This window comes from Notechis scutatus, chromosome 1 (assembly GCF_049901735.1).
Source record: "Notechis scutatus isolate UNSWTSFEM ecotype Mainland chromosome 1, rNotScu1.2, whole genome shotgun sequence".
Taxonomy (NCBI): domain Eukaryota; kingdom Metazoa; phylum Chordata; class Lepidosauria; order Squamata; family Elapidae; genus Notechis; species Notechis scutatus.
In genome coordinates, this window is record NC_142009.1 from 332,714,057 (window position 1) to 332,733,868 (window position 19,812).

At 41.5% G+C, this 19,812-nt stretch overlaps 1 protein-coding gene across 1 annotated transcript in view; it reads left to right on the forward strand.

The window, feature by feature from the left end:
- Positions 1–19,812, forward strand: part of MIER2 (MIER family member 2) — an 84,754-nt gene that overhangs the window by 22,117 nt on the left and 42,825 nt on the right. Inside the window, 3 exon segments of the mRNA XM_026687083.2 lie at positions 3,144–3,231; positions 11,997–12,160; positions 18,154–18,279. Coding sequence (XP_026542868.2) covers positions 3,144–3,231; positions 11,997–12,160; positions 18,154–18,279 — 378 coding nt within the window.

Below are 19,812 nucleotides of genomic sequence, written 5' to 3' on the forward strand. Positions count from 1 at the left end.
TTAACAACCACATTACTAACTTATCAGCTGCAGTGATTCACTTAACAACTGTGGCAAAAAAAGGTCGAGGACTACCGCCATTCAAATTATAGAAGATGTCCAACTAAGTGAATGTCTTAGCAGGTGGTAGAAGGCTAGCCAGCTGACTTAACTTATCAACTGCAGTGATTAACAACTGTGGCAAAAATGGTTGTAAAATGGGGGCAAAGCTCACTTAACAAATGTCTCACTTAACAACAGAAACGTTGGGCTTAATTGTCATAAGACGAGGATGAGTTGTTGTGACTGGAAGGGTTGAGCCTGCTGTGAGTTTGGAGTCTGATGTATCAGAGGACACTGGTGTGAGTGAGGAGGAGGGTTTGGCATTGGAATTGGAGCCTGCTCTAAGGAGAGATGCAGACGTGAGCCAGGAGGATGAGAGAGTGTCGGAGACACGATCATCTCCAGAACCTTCCACTTCATTCATACCTCAGGTGTCAGCAGCTGATCCACAGAACGTGCCAGAAGCTTCGAGTGATGACGAGACTGACGGATGTTGGCTTGATGTTAGGACTAGAAGAAGATTGAAACCTCAATCGCAATTTGAAAAGAAATGTCAAGCCAGAGCTTAATTAGAGAGACTGACACGCCCCTTCAGGGGATATAAGGAAACGTGCTAGCTCTTAATCCTTGTTCGAAGCAAAGTGTCTTTTGGTTTGGAGAATGCGGTCTGACTCTCTCGGCTGCAGCGTCTTGATTTATGGTTAGCTCGGACTTGCCAGACAGATTCCAGGAAGACTGCCAAGGACTGTGTAAACAGAAGCAGTTAACTCTGCCGTGTCTGGGTTTGTCTGTTTGAGCATTTGAACTTTGGAACTTTGGATTCTCACCTGTGGATACAGGTGAGACAGAACAACGAGTACTCTGCCTTTATTATATTTACATGTAACTCAAGGCGGCAATCCACCTTTCTCCTTCTATTTTCCCTGCAACAACAACCCTGTGAGGGGGGTTGAGCTGAGAAAGAGTAACTGGTCCAAATAAATACATTGCACCACAGTTCCTATCATCCCAGCTGCTGTGTTGCTGGGAATGATGGTAGCTCTAGTTCCGTGACGGCGAACCTATGGCACGCGTGTCACAGGTGGCACGCAGAGCCATTTGTGCGGGCACGTGAGCCCCAGGCAAACTTACCTGCACTGTGCATGCACGTGCCTCCCAGCTGATTTTTGGCCTGTTTGAGGCCTTTTTCGCCCTCCCGGGGGCTCGAGGGAAGCCTCTGCAGCCTTTGGAGGCCGAAAAACGGGTCTTCCAGAAATACCGGAAGTGCCAAAACTGGAACTGCTGAAACCAGAAGTGCCGAAATGGGCCCGTTTTTCAGCCTCCAAAGGCTGCAGAGGCTTCCCTCGAACCCCCAGGAGGGTGAAAATGGCCTCAATCGAGCCAAAAATCAGCTGGGAGGCACGCCCATGCACAGTGCAGGTAAGGGGGGGGGGTTGCATGCATGGGGGGACATTACATTGTGGGTGCTGGCATGCGCGCGCTTTCGGCACACCACAACAAAAAGGTTCGCCATCACTGCTCTAGTTTAAACCATCCAGAGGCCATCAAATTTAGAAGAATGCCACTGAAAAACAATAGTCCATGAATAATAGAGCTGGAAGGGACCTTGGAGGTCTTCTAGTCTAACCCCCTGCTCAAGCAAGAGACCCTATACCAGTGGTGGCTAATCTTTTTGGGCTCCTGTGCCAAAAATTGCGCATGCACATGCGCACACGCAAGCCAGCACCCAGAAGACAATACACGCAGGCCCCCCACGTCCCCTGCGCATGCACGCGTGATCACCTTCCCTCTCGCCGCCCCCTTACCTGCACTGCAGCTCCCAGCTGATTTACGGCCCATTTGAGGCCTTTCTTCGGCCTCCCAGACACTCAAGGGAAGCCTCTGCAGCCTTTGGAGGCCGAAAAATGGGACCGTTTTGTCAGTTCCGGTATTTCCGGAAATACAGGAAGTGATGAAACAGGCCTGTTTTTCAGCCTCCAAAGGCTGCAGAGGCTTCCCTCGAGCCTCCGGGAGGCCGAAAAAGGCCTCAAACGGGCCGAAAATCAGCTGGGAGGCACATGCATGCACAGTGCGGATAAGTTTGCCTGGAGCTCATGTGCCCGCACAAATGGCTCTGCGTGCCACCTGTGGCACGCGTGCCATAGGTTCACCATCACGGCCTTATATTATTCCAGACATGGGGCTGTCCAGTCTCTTCTTAAAAACCTCCAGCGATGGAGCAGCCACAACTTCTGGAGGCAAACTGTTCCCCTGGTTATTTGTCCTCACCTCACAGTTTCTCTTTAATTCTAGGTTGGCTCTCTCCTTGGTTACTTTCCATCCATTCCTTCAGGTGCTTTGGAGAATAGGTGTACCCCCTTTTCTTTGTGGCAGCCCCTCAAATATGTACTGGAAGACTGCTATCATGTCACCCCTAATCAGTGGTGGGGATTCAAAAAAATTTACTACCCGTTCTGTGGGCTTGGCTTGGTAGGCGTGGCGTGGCATGGCTTGGTAGGCGTGGCAGGGGAAGGATACTGCAAAATCCCCATTCCTTCCCCACTCCACTAACCTGCTTTCCAGCTCCATTCTCCTGTGCAGGGCAACCAAAGGAGACCCAGCTGATCAGCTGGGCCTCGGGTGCCAGAGAATAGATTGGGGCGGGAGGGGGCAGTCAGAGGTGGTATTTGCCGGTTCTCCGAACAACTCCAAATTTCCGCTACCGGTTCTCCAGAACTGGTCAGAACCTGCTGAATACCACCCCTGCCCCAAATCCTTCTTTTCATTAAACTAGACACACCCAATTCCTTCAACTGTTCTTTGTACATTTAAGCTTCCAGTCTCCTTTGTTGCTCTTTTCTGCACTCTTTTCTAGAGTCTCTGCATCTTTTGTTATATTGTGGTGACCAAAACTGTGTGTTCCAAGTGTCGTCTTACTAAGGCTTTTTATAAAGCAGTGCTAATACTTTACATGATCTTGAAGATGACGACTAGCACAACTGAGAAATTTAGTACAGCATAAGCTAGGAAACATTCACAGTTCTTTTGCAGAAAGGCAAAGTTTAAATCTACGTCATATAAATATGAATTGTGAAATAACTCATTTTCTTTTTCCTTTAAAGGCCTCGGTTGGGAGGCAAAGCCCAAGGATCGTGCCTTATCCTGCACATAACTTATGTTCTGGGCGATCCAATCTTCATACCACGGCAGGTAAAGGGACCTTCCAGACATAAGACTGGACTTTTTGAATCATTGTTCTTCCCTAATTTTGAATTATGATTGTTCATTAATATTCCTCCTGATAATGAATGAATGAATGAATGAATGAATGCTTTATTGGCCAAGTGTGCTTTATTGGCCATACTGCTTTGGTTCTTCATCTCTGCAACCAACTTGCTGCGAATCCATCAAAAAATACTGAAACACTGTAGACCAAATCTACACCCAGTGAAATTACTGGTTTGTACCTTTCAAGCTAGCTGTAAATGTGGGCTGATTTACTTTGGAGCTGCCCAACCAGCTTTTATCTCCACCAAAAGTAAGAATTACAGGTAGTCCTCAACTTACGACCATGGTCGGGACCAGAATTTCCATTGCTGAGCATTGTGTTTGTTAAGTGAGTCACAGCCGATTTTATGACTTTTTTGCCAGAGTTTTTTTTTTTTTATTCTAGAAAAAACATTTATTTGACATACATTTAAAACAGACAAATCAATTTTATATATATATATATATATATATATATATATATATATATATATATATATATATATATATATATATGTATATGTATATGTATATGTATATGTATATGTATATGTATATGTATGTATATATATATATTATATATATATATATATATATATATATATATATATATATATATATATATATATATATATATATGTATGTATGTTATTCAGCTTTGTTCGGGTATTTTCCCACGTCATTATAGTTGTGCTTTTAAAGTTGTAGCAACGTTTTGGCAGAATCTCATCTGCCATCATCAGGCTTCTGTATAGTGTTCATCTCAGTGAGTCAGACTTTTACAGTGGTTTCAGTTTTAAATTTGGGCTGGCCTACTGCTGTGCCAGAATGGTTTTTTCTTCATCCTGATTGGTTGGAAGAAAAAACCATTCTGGCACAGCAGTAGGCTAGCCCCAAATTTAAAACTGAAACCACTGTAAAAGTCTGAATCACAGACGAACACAATACAGAAGCCTGATGATGGCAGATGAGATTCTGCTGTTGCTTATACTTTAAAGCACAATATAATGACGTGGGAAAATACCCAACAAAGCTGAATAACATATATATATATATACGTATACGTATACGTATACGTATACGTATACATATACATATACATATACATATACATATACATATACATATACATATACATACATACATACATACATACATACATACATACATATATATATATATATATATATATATATATATAGTATTCAGCTTTGTTCGGGTATTTTCCCACGTCATTATAGTTGTGCTTTTAAAGTTGTAGCATAAAATTGTAGCAAATGTATATATGTATGTGTATATATATACACATACAAATATACATTTTACAGCATATATTGAGCATGGTTAATTTTTTTTTCTTTATCTTTATCATTGACGTGATCTGCCTTGTTACAATAACTCCTTCGTTCTTTTAATGTTTTAATTTCTCTATATAGTTTATGAATAAATGCACGTCTTCTGTCATTTCCACAACTTATCCAAATATCAAATATTACCTTTTCTTTAACCACTCATACTAAATGTTCCATATTTCATAATAGTCACTATCTTGTTTATTTTTTTAACAATTTGGTTAGGCTATCCATCTCAGCACATTCATGTATTTTTTTTAATTACCATATCCTCTGAAGGAATGGAAGACAGTTTCCAGTTTTGTGTGTAGGTTATTCTGGCCGCAGTTATGATGTGCAAAATTAAATATCGATATTTTTTCTCCATGTTTAAATCTATCATACTTAGCAGAAAGGTTTCGGGTTCAAGTTTTAAATTTTGTTTTGTTATATTTAAAATCCAATTTCTAATATTTCTCCAAAACTTCTGAGCACATGGACAAGTCCACCACATGTGAAAATATGTTCCTTGTGCGTAGTTATATTTCCAACAGTTGGGTGGTAGGTTGGGGAACATCTTAGCCAGTCTCGCAGGAGGTAGGTGCCAGCGATGAACTATTTTATGTAAGTTTTCTTTATACGAGACTGACATGGTTAATTTGTAATTTGTTTGCCAGATGTGTTCCCACTTATCTAATTCAATACTATGACCCACGTTTTTAGCCCAAATTATCATAGATTCTGTGACTGTTTCTTCTTTTAATTTGTAGTCCAAAAGATATTTATATGTTTTACTAATTGTTTTCTTTTCCTCCCCTAGCCATATTTTATCTACCGTATTTGCCGGCGTATAAGACGACTGGGCGTATAAGACGACCCCCCAACATTTCCACTCAAAATATAGAGTTTGTTATATACTCGCCATATAAGACTACCCCCTCTTCCACACACCTTCCACTTTTGCACTTTTTTTTTTTTTGACGCACTTTTCTGCTTTGGACAATTTTGAAATGAGCTAATCCAATTTTGAACCAAGAATATGCAAATAGCTATGGAGTTTAGAAATGAGTTTTAAAAATATTTTTCATTGCTTACCATTAAGCGTAAAATATGTTGTAAATAAAATGAGAACACAGGAAACGTTCTCTTCTCAATACAGCTGATCTCTCTCTCTCTCTCTCTCTCTCTCACACACACACACACACACACACACACACACACACACACACACACCAAAAACCCGGACACTGAAAAGGCTGCCAAGGAACAGTATATTCAATGCCTTCTCTTTAATCAAGAAACAAGGAATTCCTTAGAATCTTTTTTTTTCCCCAAGTGGCCCTCTTTAAAAAAAAAAAATGGAGGTAACACTTTCATTCAAAAAGTCTTCCAGTATCTGGAATCGCTCAGACATATTGAAGTGAGGCAGGAGAGTAAGTGAAATTTGAAATGATCCAGCTACCGTTTTCTTCCCCTCCCGCCCGAAAGCCATTATCTCCACGTCAAAACGAACGAGGGGAGGCAAAGAAGCCAAACACGCTAAAAAGGATCTCTTTATTTTCCTACACAAGGTCACACCTACTTTTCCGCATTCAAAGGACAACCTCTCCCCACCACCACCACACACACACACACACACACACACACACACCAATACCCGCAAACAATGTTCTGGGCATTAATCACCATTGCTACATTAACCTGGTAAATTTATACCCTGCCTCCCCCAGTGTTGCTTTGACGGCAGGATTTCACACAGCGGGCGCTCGCTCGCTCTCTTCTCCGCTCTCCCACCGTTCGCACATGTTGGAAGCACCGTAAAACCTGATAACCCACCCGGGGCTCCCCATCCTTAACCTACAGCCGCCCGCATGCAAAACCTGCGTGCAAAAGAAAAAGAAAAGTACGCCGCACGTGAGGATCTTCGAATCCTCTCCTCCCCACACCGCTAAGGAAGGAAGAGGGGGAAAGGTTAGCAGCGCGTGGCGAGTGACACCCGCCACACACACACACACACACACACACACACACACACACACGCTCCCCCCAGCCTCCCTCCCGGCTGCAACTCAAGCTCGAAGTGGGAGTCGGAGTCCTCCCGGCGTATAAGACGACCCCCCCACTTGGAGGCATGTTTTTCAGGGCAAAAAAGTCGTCTTATACGCCGGCAAATACGGTAATTCTTGTGGGATCATATTAAAGCCAAATTGTTCTCTATCTTTTTTATAATGGGTTTGTATTTGTGCAAAGGGCCACCATGCTATCTCCTTTCCTTGAATTTGTATTTGGTTCCTATTTTTAAGCTCTCCAGTATCATATAATAAATCTTTGTACTTGACAATATTTTCATAATCCAATACATTTGGATGTGTGACTGCTTCCAGTGTAGATAGCCACAATGGAACCTTTGAGTAGTGGTTTTCTTTAATCTTTCCCCAGATATTGAACAACACATTTCTTACATGGTGCCTTTGGAAATATGAATGTTATTTAGATTTTCCATCCCACATGAAGGCATGCCAGCCAAGTTGGAGATCAAAACCTTCTAATACTAATAGCCTTCTATTTTCTAATTTAACCCAATCCTTAAGCCAGTTTACTATAGCAGCATCATAATATAATTCAAAATCTGGAAGGCCAAATCCTCCTTTTTTTCTTGGCATCCTATAATAATTTATATTTCACTCTGGGTTTTTCCTCTGCCATATAAATTTAAATATACATTTGTTTAATTCTACAAAAAAGTTCTTTTCCAACTTGACTGGCACTGTCTGAAACAAGAACAACAGTTTTGGCAAAATATTCATTTTTACTATCGAAATACGTCCCAATAGCGATAACTGCAATTTGGCCCAATTATTTAAATCTTTAACTATTTGCGTTATTAACTTATCATAGTTATCTTTTTTAATCAACGAACATCTAGCAGTCAACCAGATCCCTAAGTATTTTACTTTATTTACCACCTGCATACCTAATTTATTTGCTAGTTCTTCCTTCTGCTCCTTTGTACAGTTTTTTGTTAACACTTTTGTTTTTTCTTTGTTAATTTTTAACCCTGCCACCTTTCCATATTCCTCTGTTTCTCTTAGTAGTATAGGGCTCGCTTCTAAGGGTTCTTCTAATATAAATGCCATATCATCGGCGAATGCCTGGAGTTTATATTCCTCTTTTTTAATTTTTAGTCCTCTAATCTCTAGTTTTTGCCTAATTTGTACTAAGAGAGTCTCTTCTGCCAATATATACCATAGAGGAGCTAGGGGGCCGCCTTGTCTTACTCCCTTATTTATCTTTATGGTATCTGTATTTTCCCCATTTATTAATATTTTGGCGGTTTGCATGTTATAAATTGTCTTAATAAATCCTATAAAATTTTCACCAAATTTCATGCCTATCAGTTGTTTAATAAGGAAGTTCCAATTCAGGTTGTCAAACGCCTTCTGGGCGTCTAAAAATATCGATGCCATTGTCTTGGTTGATTATACTTCATAATATTCTAATATATCCATAATGGTTCTTGTATTTGTTTTTATTTGCCTATGGGGTAGGAAGCCATTCTGATCAGTGTGGATAATTCTAATTAATACTCTCTTTAATCTTTCCGCCAATATTATGGCCATTATTTTGTAATCTACATTTAAAAGTGATATTGGTCTGTAGTTTTGAATTTTTTGTGGGTCTGATTGTTCTTTATAAATAAGGGTAATATATGCTTCCAACCATGATTTGGGCATATTAGCATTCTCCAGGGCTTCATTGTACAAATCCACCAATATCTCCTCTGTTGTTTCTTGGAATTCCTTATAGAATACCGAAGGAATTCCATCTGGACCAGGGGTCTTATTTGCTTTTTGTGTTCCAATTGCCTTCCTAATTTCTTCTATAGATATTTTATTATTCAAATTTTGTTTCTCTTCATCAGTAATTTCAGGCAAGTTCTTTTCATTCAAATATTGATCAATATATTCTTCTGCTATTTCTTCCTGTTTATACAATTTCATTAAAAAACTCCTTAGCAATTTCTTTCTTTTCTTGGATCTGCGTGCATAATTTCCCTTCCTGATCTTGGAGAACTACGATCGTTCTCTTTTCTTGTTCTTTTTTAATTTTATGGGCTAACCACCTCCCCGGCTTATTTGCATTTTCAAAATAATTTTGTTTTGCTAATTTAATTTTTTGGGCCAAATCTTCCTGTACATTTAGATTTATCTTATGTTTTACCAAATCAATTTCTTTCTTAATGTTTGAATTGTTTGGGTCCTTTTGTCTACTTGTTTCCAAATCTTTCAGTTTCTCCCTCCATATGTTTTGTTGCTGTCTTTTTTCTTTATTCTTTTTTATACTGTAAGCAATAGTTAGACCTCTCACATAGGCTTTGGCCGTATCCCAAAGATTCTGTAGGGAGGTATGTTCTCTTTTGTTTATTTCAAAAAATACGTTCAATTCTTTCTTTATCATTTCAATATATTCTTTATCTCTTAATATGGTATTGTTAAATGTCCATCTTCCATTTTTTCTCTTTCCTTTCCATTTAATTTGAATGGGATTATGGTCAGCCCATAGATTTGGCAAAATCTCGATCCTTTCAATATTCTCCATTAACCCAGGGTCCATCCATATCTGACCTATTCTGGACCAAGAGTGGTGGGGGTTCAAAAAAAAGTATATTGTTTTTTATTTGGATTTAATTCTCTCCACACATCTTTCAAGTTAAGTTCTCTTACCATATTATTAAAAGACGAAGAGTATTCTCCTTTCCTTTTTTGGGGGGAAAGTTCTATAATCTTTATCTTTGTCTGGGACTGCATTATAGTCTCCTACAATGCATACATTAGCATACTCAAATTCTATTATCTTATGGTGAAGCCTATTATAAAAGTCTTTTTTGTTTGTATTCGGGGCTTATATTGTGACTAATAACATCTTTTTCTGATTTACATTTATTTCTATAAAGAGCATTCTCCTTTCTTGATCTTTGTATATTTGTTTATGTTGCAACCAATCCTTTACATATACTACAATACCCCACCCCCCCTTTTTTTTTTTTTGCAAGTGCCAAGTACATTTAACCAAATTTATATTCTTTAAGAGGTCTGCTTGATTGTCTGGAATATGCACTTCTTGGATACAAGTTATGTCAGCGTTTTGTTTTTTTGAGTTTCTCAAATATCTGTTTTCTTTTTGATGATAAATTTAAACCATTGATATTGACTGAAAATAAAGTGATTTCTCTATCAGTGTCACTGACTGTGTGAGGCATTTCTCGTTTCATTCCTTATTCTAGGCTCTCTTTTTCTTAGTCTGTTGCCTTCCCCTTCTTCTCTAAGATTTTGGGGTTCAGAGTGTGAATCAGATTCTTTTTCTCCGGAGAGTTGTTCCTCTTGGCTTCTTGTATTTAGGTTGTCTCTACTTTCTTGTTCTTCCTCGGGTCCTAGGTGTCGTTCACGAATTTTTTTTGCCAGAGTTTTTAAGCATATCCGTTGCAGTTGTTAAGTGCATCACATGGCCATTAAGTGAATCCGGCTTACCCCATTGAGTTTGCTCATTGGAATCTAGCTGGGAAGGTTGCAAATTGCAATCACGTGACCATTGGGATGCTGCAGTGGTCATAGGTGTGAGGACCAGTCCTGAACTGTTGTAACTTTGAATGGTTGCTAAATGAATGGTTGTAAATTGAGGACTACCTGTTGATAGATAAATACCAAGAAAAACGCAATCTTTGTTGGCCTGTCAGGATTCTGTCATTTAATTTAATTCATGAATCTCGGGCCAAATTTCCAAAACTTCAAAAGCATTTATTGGGAGTTAACATCTCCAGCACTGCCTGGATGTAGCCAACTCTGAGACACATCATTCATTGTCACCCTTGACCCTGGTTTCCACCCCACCCCCTGGACGTATCATAATTCATATCCTCCAATGGGACACATCCATAGCCAAGAGTCATAAATCATGCTCTCCAGTTAGAATTTTGCTTGGCAAAAACTTTGGTCACCTAATTACTATCTTTGAAAACATTTATGGAATGCAATTTCAGTTTTGCAAGTTGCCACACTGCTCCCCCCTCCCTTTTTGTTGGCAACTCTAAAAAGACCATAGAATTATTTTATGAGTTGACATGGCCTGCCAAATGTAGGTTTCCTGTCTGCCAGAGATGCATAATTTCCCTTAGACCATCTTTGGTCATCGCTTTCTGTATTTTATAAATTGTTGTGTTTAGCTTCATCCTCACGATTCTTCTATAGGTACTCTTCGACTAACAACTATTCCTTTAGTGACCATTCAAAGTTACAATGGCTCTGAACAAAAGGGACTTGTTGAAGTATTCCCTGTTAGGAGAATGAGTGCGCTCAGGGAAACATAGTGAGAGTGATGTTGAATAACAATGACCAGCATACAGATACACTGAATAGTAAAATGTAGGTTTTACTTCCAGTAAACGGGTAAACAAAGTCCAACAAACAGTCCAAATCATACACGGTTAAAGCAGTTAGTATTCAGAGCAATCAGTCCAAGGATAATCCAAAAACGAAGTCAAGTATCATAAACAAAGTTCAGTAAACGGAGTTTGCTAACAGTTGCAAGACTCACAGCAATCTGAGCAGAATGACGATCAGACAAAACGGCAATACAGGAAATGCAAGAGAAAGAAACCAGGTTTCTGGCTCCATCTTATGGCCGTTGGAGGAACCTCAGCCAATCACAATTACAGCATTCTCTTAAAGATACGACAGCCTTAACTAACTATCCTGGTTTATATATTTCCAACCCAACTTTTAGGTGACTATCATTCCTAACAAGACTTACAATATTTTCCACACAAAAAATGTCTTGGTCAGCAATGGAAGTTTTGATCATAGATCGAAGTCTACCTGTATAATCTAGATCAGAGGTGTCAAACTCAAGGCCTGGGGGCCGGAACCGGCCTGCAGGGTGCTTAGATCTGGCCTACAGGGCTTCCCTGGAAACAGCGAAGGACCGGGCCGCGGTGCCTCTGCCAGTACAGCTGTCCCGAGCTCCATTTTTGCTGGGAGAGTGTTGCAGGAGGCCATCCTAGCCGAAAACAGAGCTCAGGAGTCCATTTTCACTGGCAGAGTACTTGGGCCACCACAGGTGCTCCCCGACACAAGTGATATCAACTGGCCATGCCCCCCCTCTGCTCCCCCCTGTGGTCAAACACAACCCTGATGCGGCCCTCAATGAAATCGAGTTTGACACCCCGATCTAGATAGATTTCCGGTTTATTCAGGTTTATACCTTGAGGTAAGATGGGCGCCCTATAAATTTTATCAATAAGCAAATAAAATCCAGTTCTAAAGTGGCTAATGTTCGCCTTTTTTTCCCTCCCCTGCCCCCCTTCCCCCCAAATCCACACAGTGGTGTCTATGGGCTCAGCTGACCACCGATTCAACCTGGCTGAGATCCTGTCCCAGAACTACGGAGTACAGGAAAAGGCAGAGGAGGCCGACGAGGAACCAGACCACGCAGAAGAGAAAGCGAAGCCTTTGGAAGAGATAGAGAAGAGTTTCAATGCCGCCCAGGTAAGGGGCTTGGAGACCTATCCTTGCGTCTTCTTTGCTTACCCAGAGAATGTCGGTGGAGATTCTCAGTCACCCAAGTCAGGGTTGTCCCAAAGGTGCTTTTTTCAAGAGGCATCTGGACTTGCTTTTCTTTGAAGACATTTCGCTTCTCATCCAAGAAGCTTCTTCAGCTCTGATTGGATGGTGGGGAAATGGAAGGATTTGTACTCCTTGCAGATAGCTGGTCATTTGCACTCTTTTAGACAGATGTTGAGGCTACTTGGAGGTTTATCTGTATCCTCAGGGTTACCTGAGTGGTACTCCTGATTCCTGTAGTCTGCAATTTTTTTCCTCTGGAAACCCATTCCTACTCCCACCCCATTCAAAGGGTGTTCATCCCAAATTGTATAGCTAAAAGTCTGTAGAGAGTCTCAGTCATCCAAGTCATGGTTGTCCCAAAGGTGTTTTTTTTTCAGGAGGCAACTGGACTTTCTTGTTTGTTTGTTTTTCTTTTGAAAACGTTTTGCTTCTCATCCAAGAAATTTCTTCACCTCTGACTGGATGGCGGAGAATGGAGGGATTTATATTCCTTGCAGACAGCTGTGTCAATCCTGAAGCGAACCTGGCTGAAGCTATCTTATGCTGCTTCAAAGTTGCCATGAAGCCTGAGGAAGAAGGGGAGGGGGGAAGTAGCCCAGCTAACAGTCAAAACAAAAAAAATTCCTGTGGGAACCAAGGTCATCGTAACAGATGGCTATTAGAAGGAAGAGAGGAGCCTGCCAGCTCCTCTTCATTGGACAATGCGACTGATGACACCTGGGAGGGGGGATTTTTACTCTTTTAATTAGGTGAAAACTGTGGGAACTTTCAGGGTTAGTTCTCATTGACTGTGCCAATATGTATCCAATAAACATGTTCTTAGAGGAATCTACCTGCCTCAGAGTCCTGCTTTCAATGGGTTATTACTTGGAACGCTGACAAGCTAGTCGTTTGCATTCTTTTAGAGAGTTGTTGAGGCCACTTGGAACCTGGTTTGAAAGAGGGGTCAAAGAGGCCATTTATGTCAAAGTTGAACAGCCATCTCTCCCCAGAGGGGGAAGGATACCACATCATCTATCTCCAGTCTACAGAACAGTCCTTTTAGCAGTTCGAAGAAGGCTCCGCGCCCATTTGCACCACTCCGTTGACCCTGAGGACACAGATAAACCTCCAGGTGGCCTCAATGACTTTCTAAAAAGAATGCAAATGACCAGCTGTGTCTGCAAGGAGTATAAATCCTTCTATTCTCCACCATCCAGTCAGAGCTGAAGAAGCTTCTTGGATAAGAAGTGAAATGTCTTCAAAAGAAAAAACAAGAAAGTTCAGTGGCCTCCTGAAAAAAAACAAAAACACCTTTGGGACAACCGTGACTTGGATGACTGAGAATCTCTACAGACTTTTAGCTATACAATTTGGGATGAACACCCTTTGAATGGGGTGGGAGTAGGAATGGATTCCCAGAGGAAAAAATTGCAGACTACAAAAACCAGGAGCAGTGTTGAGGTAATTCCCTATTAGGAAAATGAGAGCATACAGGGAGACATATATGAGAGAAGTGTTTGAATAATACACACATAGCACACAGATACACTGTACAGTAAATGTAGGGTTTTACTTTCAATAAAGGTTTAAGCAAAGTTCAAAATAAGCAGTCATTCACAGTCAGTTTTTCAATTCCAGTGTCAAAAACAGTTCGGTATCATACTTACATCAAATCCAAGAATATCAGTCAATTAGAAGAATGGAGGAACGGCAATACTCTCCAACAGAAGGAAACAGAGACTTACTCACACTCTCTTCTGAGACTAAGACTAAGACAACCAGGTTTCTGGCTCCATCTTATGGCCGTTTGAGAAACCACACCCAATTACAGTTTTGCATTTTCTTAAAGATACAGTATTCAAATGTTTGTCCTGGTTTATATATTTCTAACCCAAATAGCTGGTAGGTGACTTACATTCCTAACAAGCACCACTCAGGTGACCCTGAGGACACAGATAAACCTCCAAGTGGCCTCAACGACTCTCTAGAAAGAATGCAAATGATCAGCATGAACAACGTCTGCAAGGAGTATAAATCCTTCCATTCCCCACCATCCAGTCAGAGCTGAGGAAGCTTCTTGGATGAGAAGCAAAATATCTTCAAAGAAAAAACAAGAAAGTCCAGTTGTATCTTGAAAAAGCACCTTTGCGGCTTACCCAGGGAAGTCATCAATTTAAGTTTTTGAGCATGTTAAAAACTTGTGTATTCTTATACGGATAGCCTTAACTGATTTATACAGATAAATAAACTGACCATAATTGAGCCTGGCAATTAAAATCGTAAGTCATGATGACTTTTTTTCAATTTTTAAAATTTTATTAGTTTATTTATCAAAATATAAAATACAAAGGAAAATCAAAAGTAATGGAAAACTAGGGGGAAGAAAAAGGGAAGAAGAGAAGATATGGGGTAGGAAGGGGAAAAAAAGAAGCATTGACTTCCAACTCTTTTTAGCACAGTAGAATATAATAACATTTACAACCTTTTTATATTTTGCACAATCATATACAGGTAGTCTTCAACTTATGACCACAATGGAGCCCAAAATTTGTGTTGTTAAGTGAGACATTTGTTAAGTGAGTTTTGCCTCATTTTACAACCTTTTTTGCCTCAACCGTTAATTGAATCACTGCAGTTGATAAGTCAATAACTCCGTTGTAAAGTGAGTCTGGCTTCCCCATTGACTTTGCTTGTCAGAAGGTCGCAAAAGAGGATCACGTGACATCCCCCCCCCGGACAGTGGAGCTGTCATAAATATGAGTCAGTTGCCGAGCGTCTGATCACATGATCATGGAGATGCTACAAAGGTTGTAACTGTGGGAAAATGGTCATAAATCACTTTTTTTTCAGTCGCCATAACTTTGAATGGCCACTACATGAACTGTTGTAAGTCGAGGACTACCTGCATACTAGCCATTTCTACAGTACCAAACCTATCTAACCAGCAAAACGAAAACAAAATCAGACGTTCATTTTTTTTCCCCCATCCCACGAGCACAAAATCCAGAAGCGATTTCCAAACAAAAATGAAATATATTATCTTCTTTGAATAAAGGAAGATTATGAAAGCAGCAGATCATCACATGAGCGATCTGGTTTTATGACCTTATTTTGGCATTATGCTGCAGTCATAAGGCGAACATGGCAATCATTGAGCAAACATCATTGTTTGCTTTTGGCGGTTTTTCTGGTTTCAGGAGAAACATCATAAATCACGGTCACGCTTACAGCTGTAAACGCTGGCCAGTGTCAATCAGAACAACTTCATGAGTCAGTCAAAGTGGTTTCTTGATTCTTGATAATTTGTTTAAAAGAATATTGTCCGACTAGCTATTCACTTAACAAATGTTTCACTTAGCAAAGCTAAGTGGATTCTATTGTGGTTGTAAATTGAGGATTACCTGTAGTCTGGCCTCGGTCATTTTCTTCCATGAGCAACTCCAAACTAAACTCCCTTTTTATTCCCCTTTCTCTTTAGCCAGAGGATTCCACCACAACAGCAATAGCAATAGCATGTAGACTTATATACCGCTTCACAGTGAGCCGGTCAGAATCGAACTCAGTGGGCAGAGTCACTTTGCAATATTGCATTCTCACCACTGTGCCACCACAGTCCTTCCTTCCTTCCTTCCTTCCTTCCTTCCTTTCTTCCTTCCTTCCTCCCTCCCTCCTTCCCTCCCTCCCTCCCTCCCTCCCTCCCTCCTACATCTTCCCACTTAGCACTTAGATTTATATACCACTTTACAGCCCCCCCCCAAGCAGTTTACAGAGTCAGCCTATTGCCCCCAACCATCTGGGTCCTCATTTGACCCATCTTGGAAGGATGGAAGGCTGAGTCAACCTTGAACCTGGTCAGATTCGAATGGCCAAACTGCAGGCAGCCGTGCAGGCAGCAGAAGTACCCTGCAGTACTGCACTCTAATTACTGCACCCCTGTGGCTCACAGGGTTGCCAAGTGTTCAAAATGTGGTCATGTGACTGCAAGGAGGGAAGTAGCCACAAGGTGGGCCCAGTATCATGTTTCCGAGTAATGCTCCCAACCAATTCAAGACTGAGGCCTTGGCTTCCTCAACAATCCTGTTAATTGGGTACATCATATCGGCACGGTCAAATGTTAAACCAACACTGAATAATTCCTGCAGTTTTGGTCTGATTAAAGAATAGATACTGTCCAATATCGCCCCCGCTTTGTGTCACGTTAGCCAACCAAGCAGGTGATGAACTTCTCAGCAGTTGCTAGGACACGTCGATCTGGCCTTGGTTCTCAGGAGCCTTTTTGTTGTTATGTCTGGCACATTGGAGGAAGATATCCTACATTCCCTAATGTACATTCCCTCCCTCCCCCATAAGTATGGCAACTAAGAAACGAAGCAAGAAAAATATAGCTTCAGCTGGACTAGAGTCATTTCAAGAGTTGACACCAAGTACTCTTCAATATCTTCTTCATGAATGACTTAGATGAGGGAATAGAAGGGGAACTTAACAAATTTGCGGATGGTACTAAGCTGGCAGGAATAGCCAACACCCTAGATGACAGCCCAAGATCCAGCTATATCTTGACAGACTTGAACACTGGGCCCTAGCTAACAAAATGAAATTCAATGTAGAGAAAAGTAAAGTCTTACACTTAGCCAAGAAAAACCAAAAGTACACATGTAGATTGGGAGAAAACAGACTTAATAGCATAGCAATGGCACTTAGACTTATCTACCGCTTTATAGTGCTTTACGGCCCTCTCTAAGCGGTTTTTACAGAGTCAGCATAATTGCCCCCAACAATCCGGGTCCTCATTTTACCCACCTCGGAAGGATGGAAGGCTGAGTCAACCTTGAGTCTGGTGGGAACAGCCGATTTGAACAGCTGATAGTCAGCAGGACTGGCCTGCAGTACAGGACACTCTAACCACTGCGCCACTGAGGCTCTTGAGTAGTAATACTACTCTGAATAGTGGTAACTGTGAGAGGGATCTTGGAATCTTAGTGGACAACCAGTTAAACCAGTTAAATATGAGCCAACAGTGTGCAGTGGCAGCCGAAAAAGCCAAAGCAATCCCTAAGTTGCATTAACAGAGGGATTCAATCAATCAAGATCATGTGAGGTACTAATACCACTCTGTAAAGCCTTGGTAAGACCACACCTGAAATATTTCATCCAGTTTTGGTCACAACAAGATAAAAAAAGATGTTGAGACTCTTAAGTACAGAGAAGAGCAACCAGGATGATTAGGGGACTGGAAAAATGGCTGCAGGAACTGGGCCTGGCTAGTCTAGTGAAGAGAAGGACCAGGAGAGACAGCATAGTAGTCTTATAATATTTGGGAGGCTGCCACAGGGAGGAAGGGGTCAAGCTATTTTCTAAAGCGCCTGTAGGCCAGACAGGGAATAATGGATGGAAACTGATCCAGGAGAGATTCAACCTAGAAATAAGGAGAAATTTTCTGACAGTGAGAACAATCAACCCAAGGAACAGAAGTTGCCTTCAGAAGTTGTGGGAGCGCCATCACTGGAGGCTTTCAAGAAGAGATTGGACTGCCATCTGTCAGGAATGGTGTAGGGTCTCCTGCTTGGGCAGGGGGTTGGACTAGATGACCTACAAGGTCCCTTCCAACTCTGTTAATTTGTTAAGATTTCTGTTCAGGAAGTGGGGCAAAAGTCAGCTTTGGAACTGCGACATAAATACCTTGGGAGGGTCTGTGAGAACTTCAAACAGTTGCTGCACTACCGGTCATAACTCAAGAACTACCTGTATGTGACCACAATTGAGCCCAAAATGTTGTTGCTGAGCGAGACAGCTCTTCAATGAATGTTGCCCCATGCAGTCACTAAACATATGGTTGAAAGTCGAGGACTACCTGTATGTTCCTGTATATATATTGTGTTGCTGATTTGGAAGTTCCAGAACTGAATTAAGTCTTACTCTGTCTTGTTGCTCAGAATAGTGAAATGCCCTTTGAAGAGCTCCTGGCACTGTATGGCTATGAGGCTTCTGACGCCATCTCTGAGCAGGGGAGTGAGAGCAACGATGCTACGCCCAACCTTCCAGACATGACCCTGGATAAGGTAGGGGATGACCCAGACTGCCTTGTCCGGTGGGGCGCCCAGGTTTGAGATGGATGTGTTAGAATTTGATCCTCCTCGATTTTAATTTGTGATGTCATTTCTATCCCGTTTTATCATTTTTACAAATAACTCAAGATGGCAAACATATCTGCCAGAAGGTCCTTCTCCTATTTCCCCCATAACAACAACCCTGTGAAGCAAGTTGGATTGAGAGAGAGAGACTGTGACTGACCCACTGTCACCCAACTGGCTTTCATGGCTAAGGTGGGACTAGAACTCCCAGTCTCCTGGTGATTGGCCCAAAGTCACTCAGCTGGCTTTTATGCCTAAAGTGGGACTAGAACTCACTGTCTCCTGGTGATTGGCCCAAAGTCACTCAGCTGGCTTTTATGCCTAAAGTGGGACTAGAACTCACTGTCTCCTGGTGATTGGCCCAAAGTCACTCAGCTGGCTTTTATGCCTAAAGTGGGACTAGAACTCACTGTCTCCTGGTGATTGGCCCAAAGTCACTCAGCTGGCTTTTATGCCTAAAGTGGGACTAGAACTCACTGTCTCCTGGTGATTGGCCCAAAGTCACCCAGCTGGCTTTCATGGCTAAGGTGGGACTAGAACTCACTGTCTCCTGGTGATTGGCTCAAAGTCACCCAGCTGGCTTTTATACCTAAGGTGGAACTAGAACTCACCGTCTCCTGGTGATTGGCCCAAAGTCACCCAGCTGGCTTTCATGGCTAAGGTGGGACTAGAACTCACTGTCTCCTGGTGATTGGCTCAAAGTCACCCAGCTGGCTTTCATGGCTAAGGGGGGACTAGAACTCACTGTCTCCTGGTGATTGGCTCAGTCACCCAGCTGGCTTTCATGGCTAAGGGGGACTAGAACTCACAATCTCCTACTTCTAAGCTGGTGTCTTAATCATTACACCAAACCGACCCTTTTTTCGCTTCCTTAATGGTGTTTAACATCCTAAATTTTACCTCAACACAAATTCTTCAACACAATTGCTGTGTTCACATGGCCTGCAGTGCCCAAAGTAGTAAACCATAGTATGGCTTAACATCATAGCTGCTTCCCACAATACACCCAGCTGCCAATTACTTTAAAGCCATTTTAGCTTAGGCTAGCATGTTGGTACAACCCACCCACACCTCCCTGAATATTTTGAACTTCCAGGGTCATCTTTCTGTCTTTGACGTTCTTGAGTCTATCGCTCTTTTAAAAGCGAAGGACAAGCAGAATTTTTTCAGTGATTTCATAAAGAGACCTTTCTCCCGGACTGCTAGCTGATACTTGCTTCCCCAGAGATGCCAAGAAAAAAACTGGGATTTGCTGCACTCAGAAGCCGATCTTCCAACAGTGAAGAGGTGCCTGTATTTTTTGTGGGCGAGGCTTATATGTTCCTTAATAGCTACTTTTGAATAACTTGCAGACTCGCGCAAAAAAAAACCTGTACTTTATTATTATTTAAGATTTAATCTTCAGTTCAATTCACAATCTGGGACTGGTAAAAATCTAACAGTTCAAGTCCTAATCAAGAA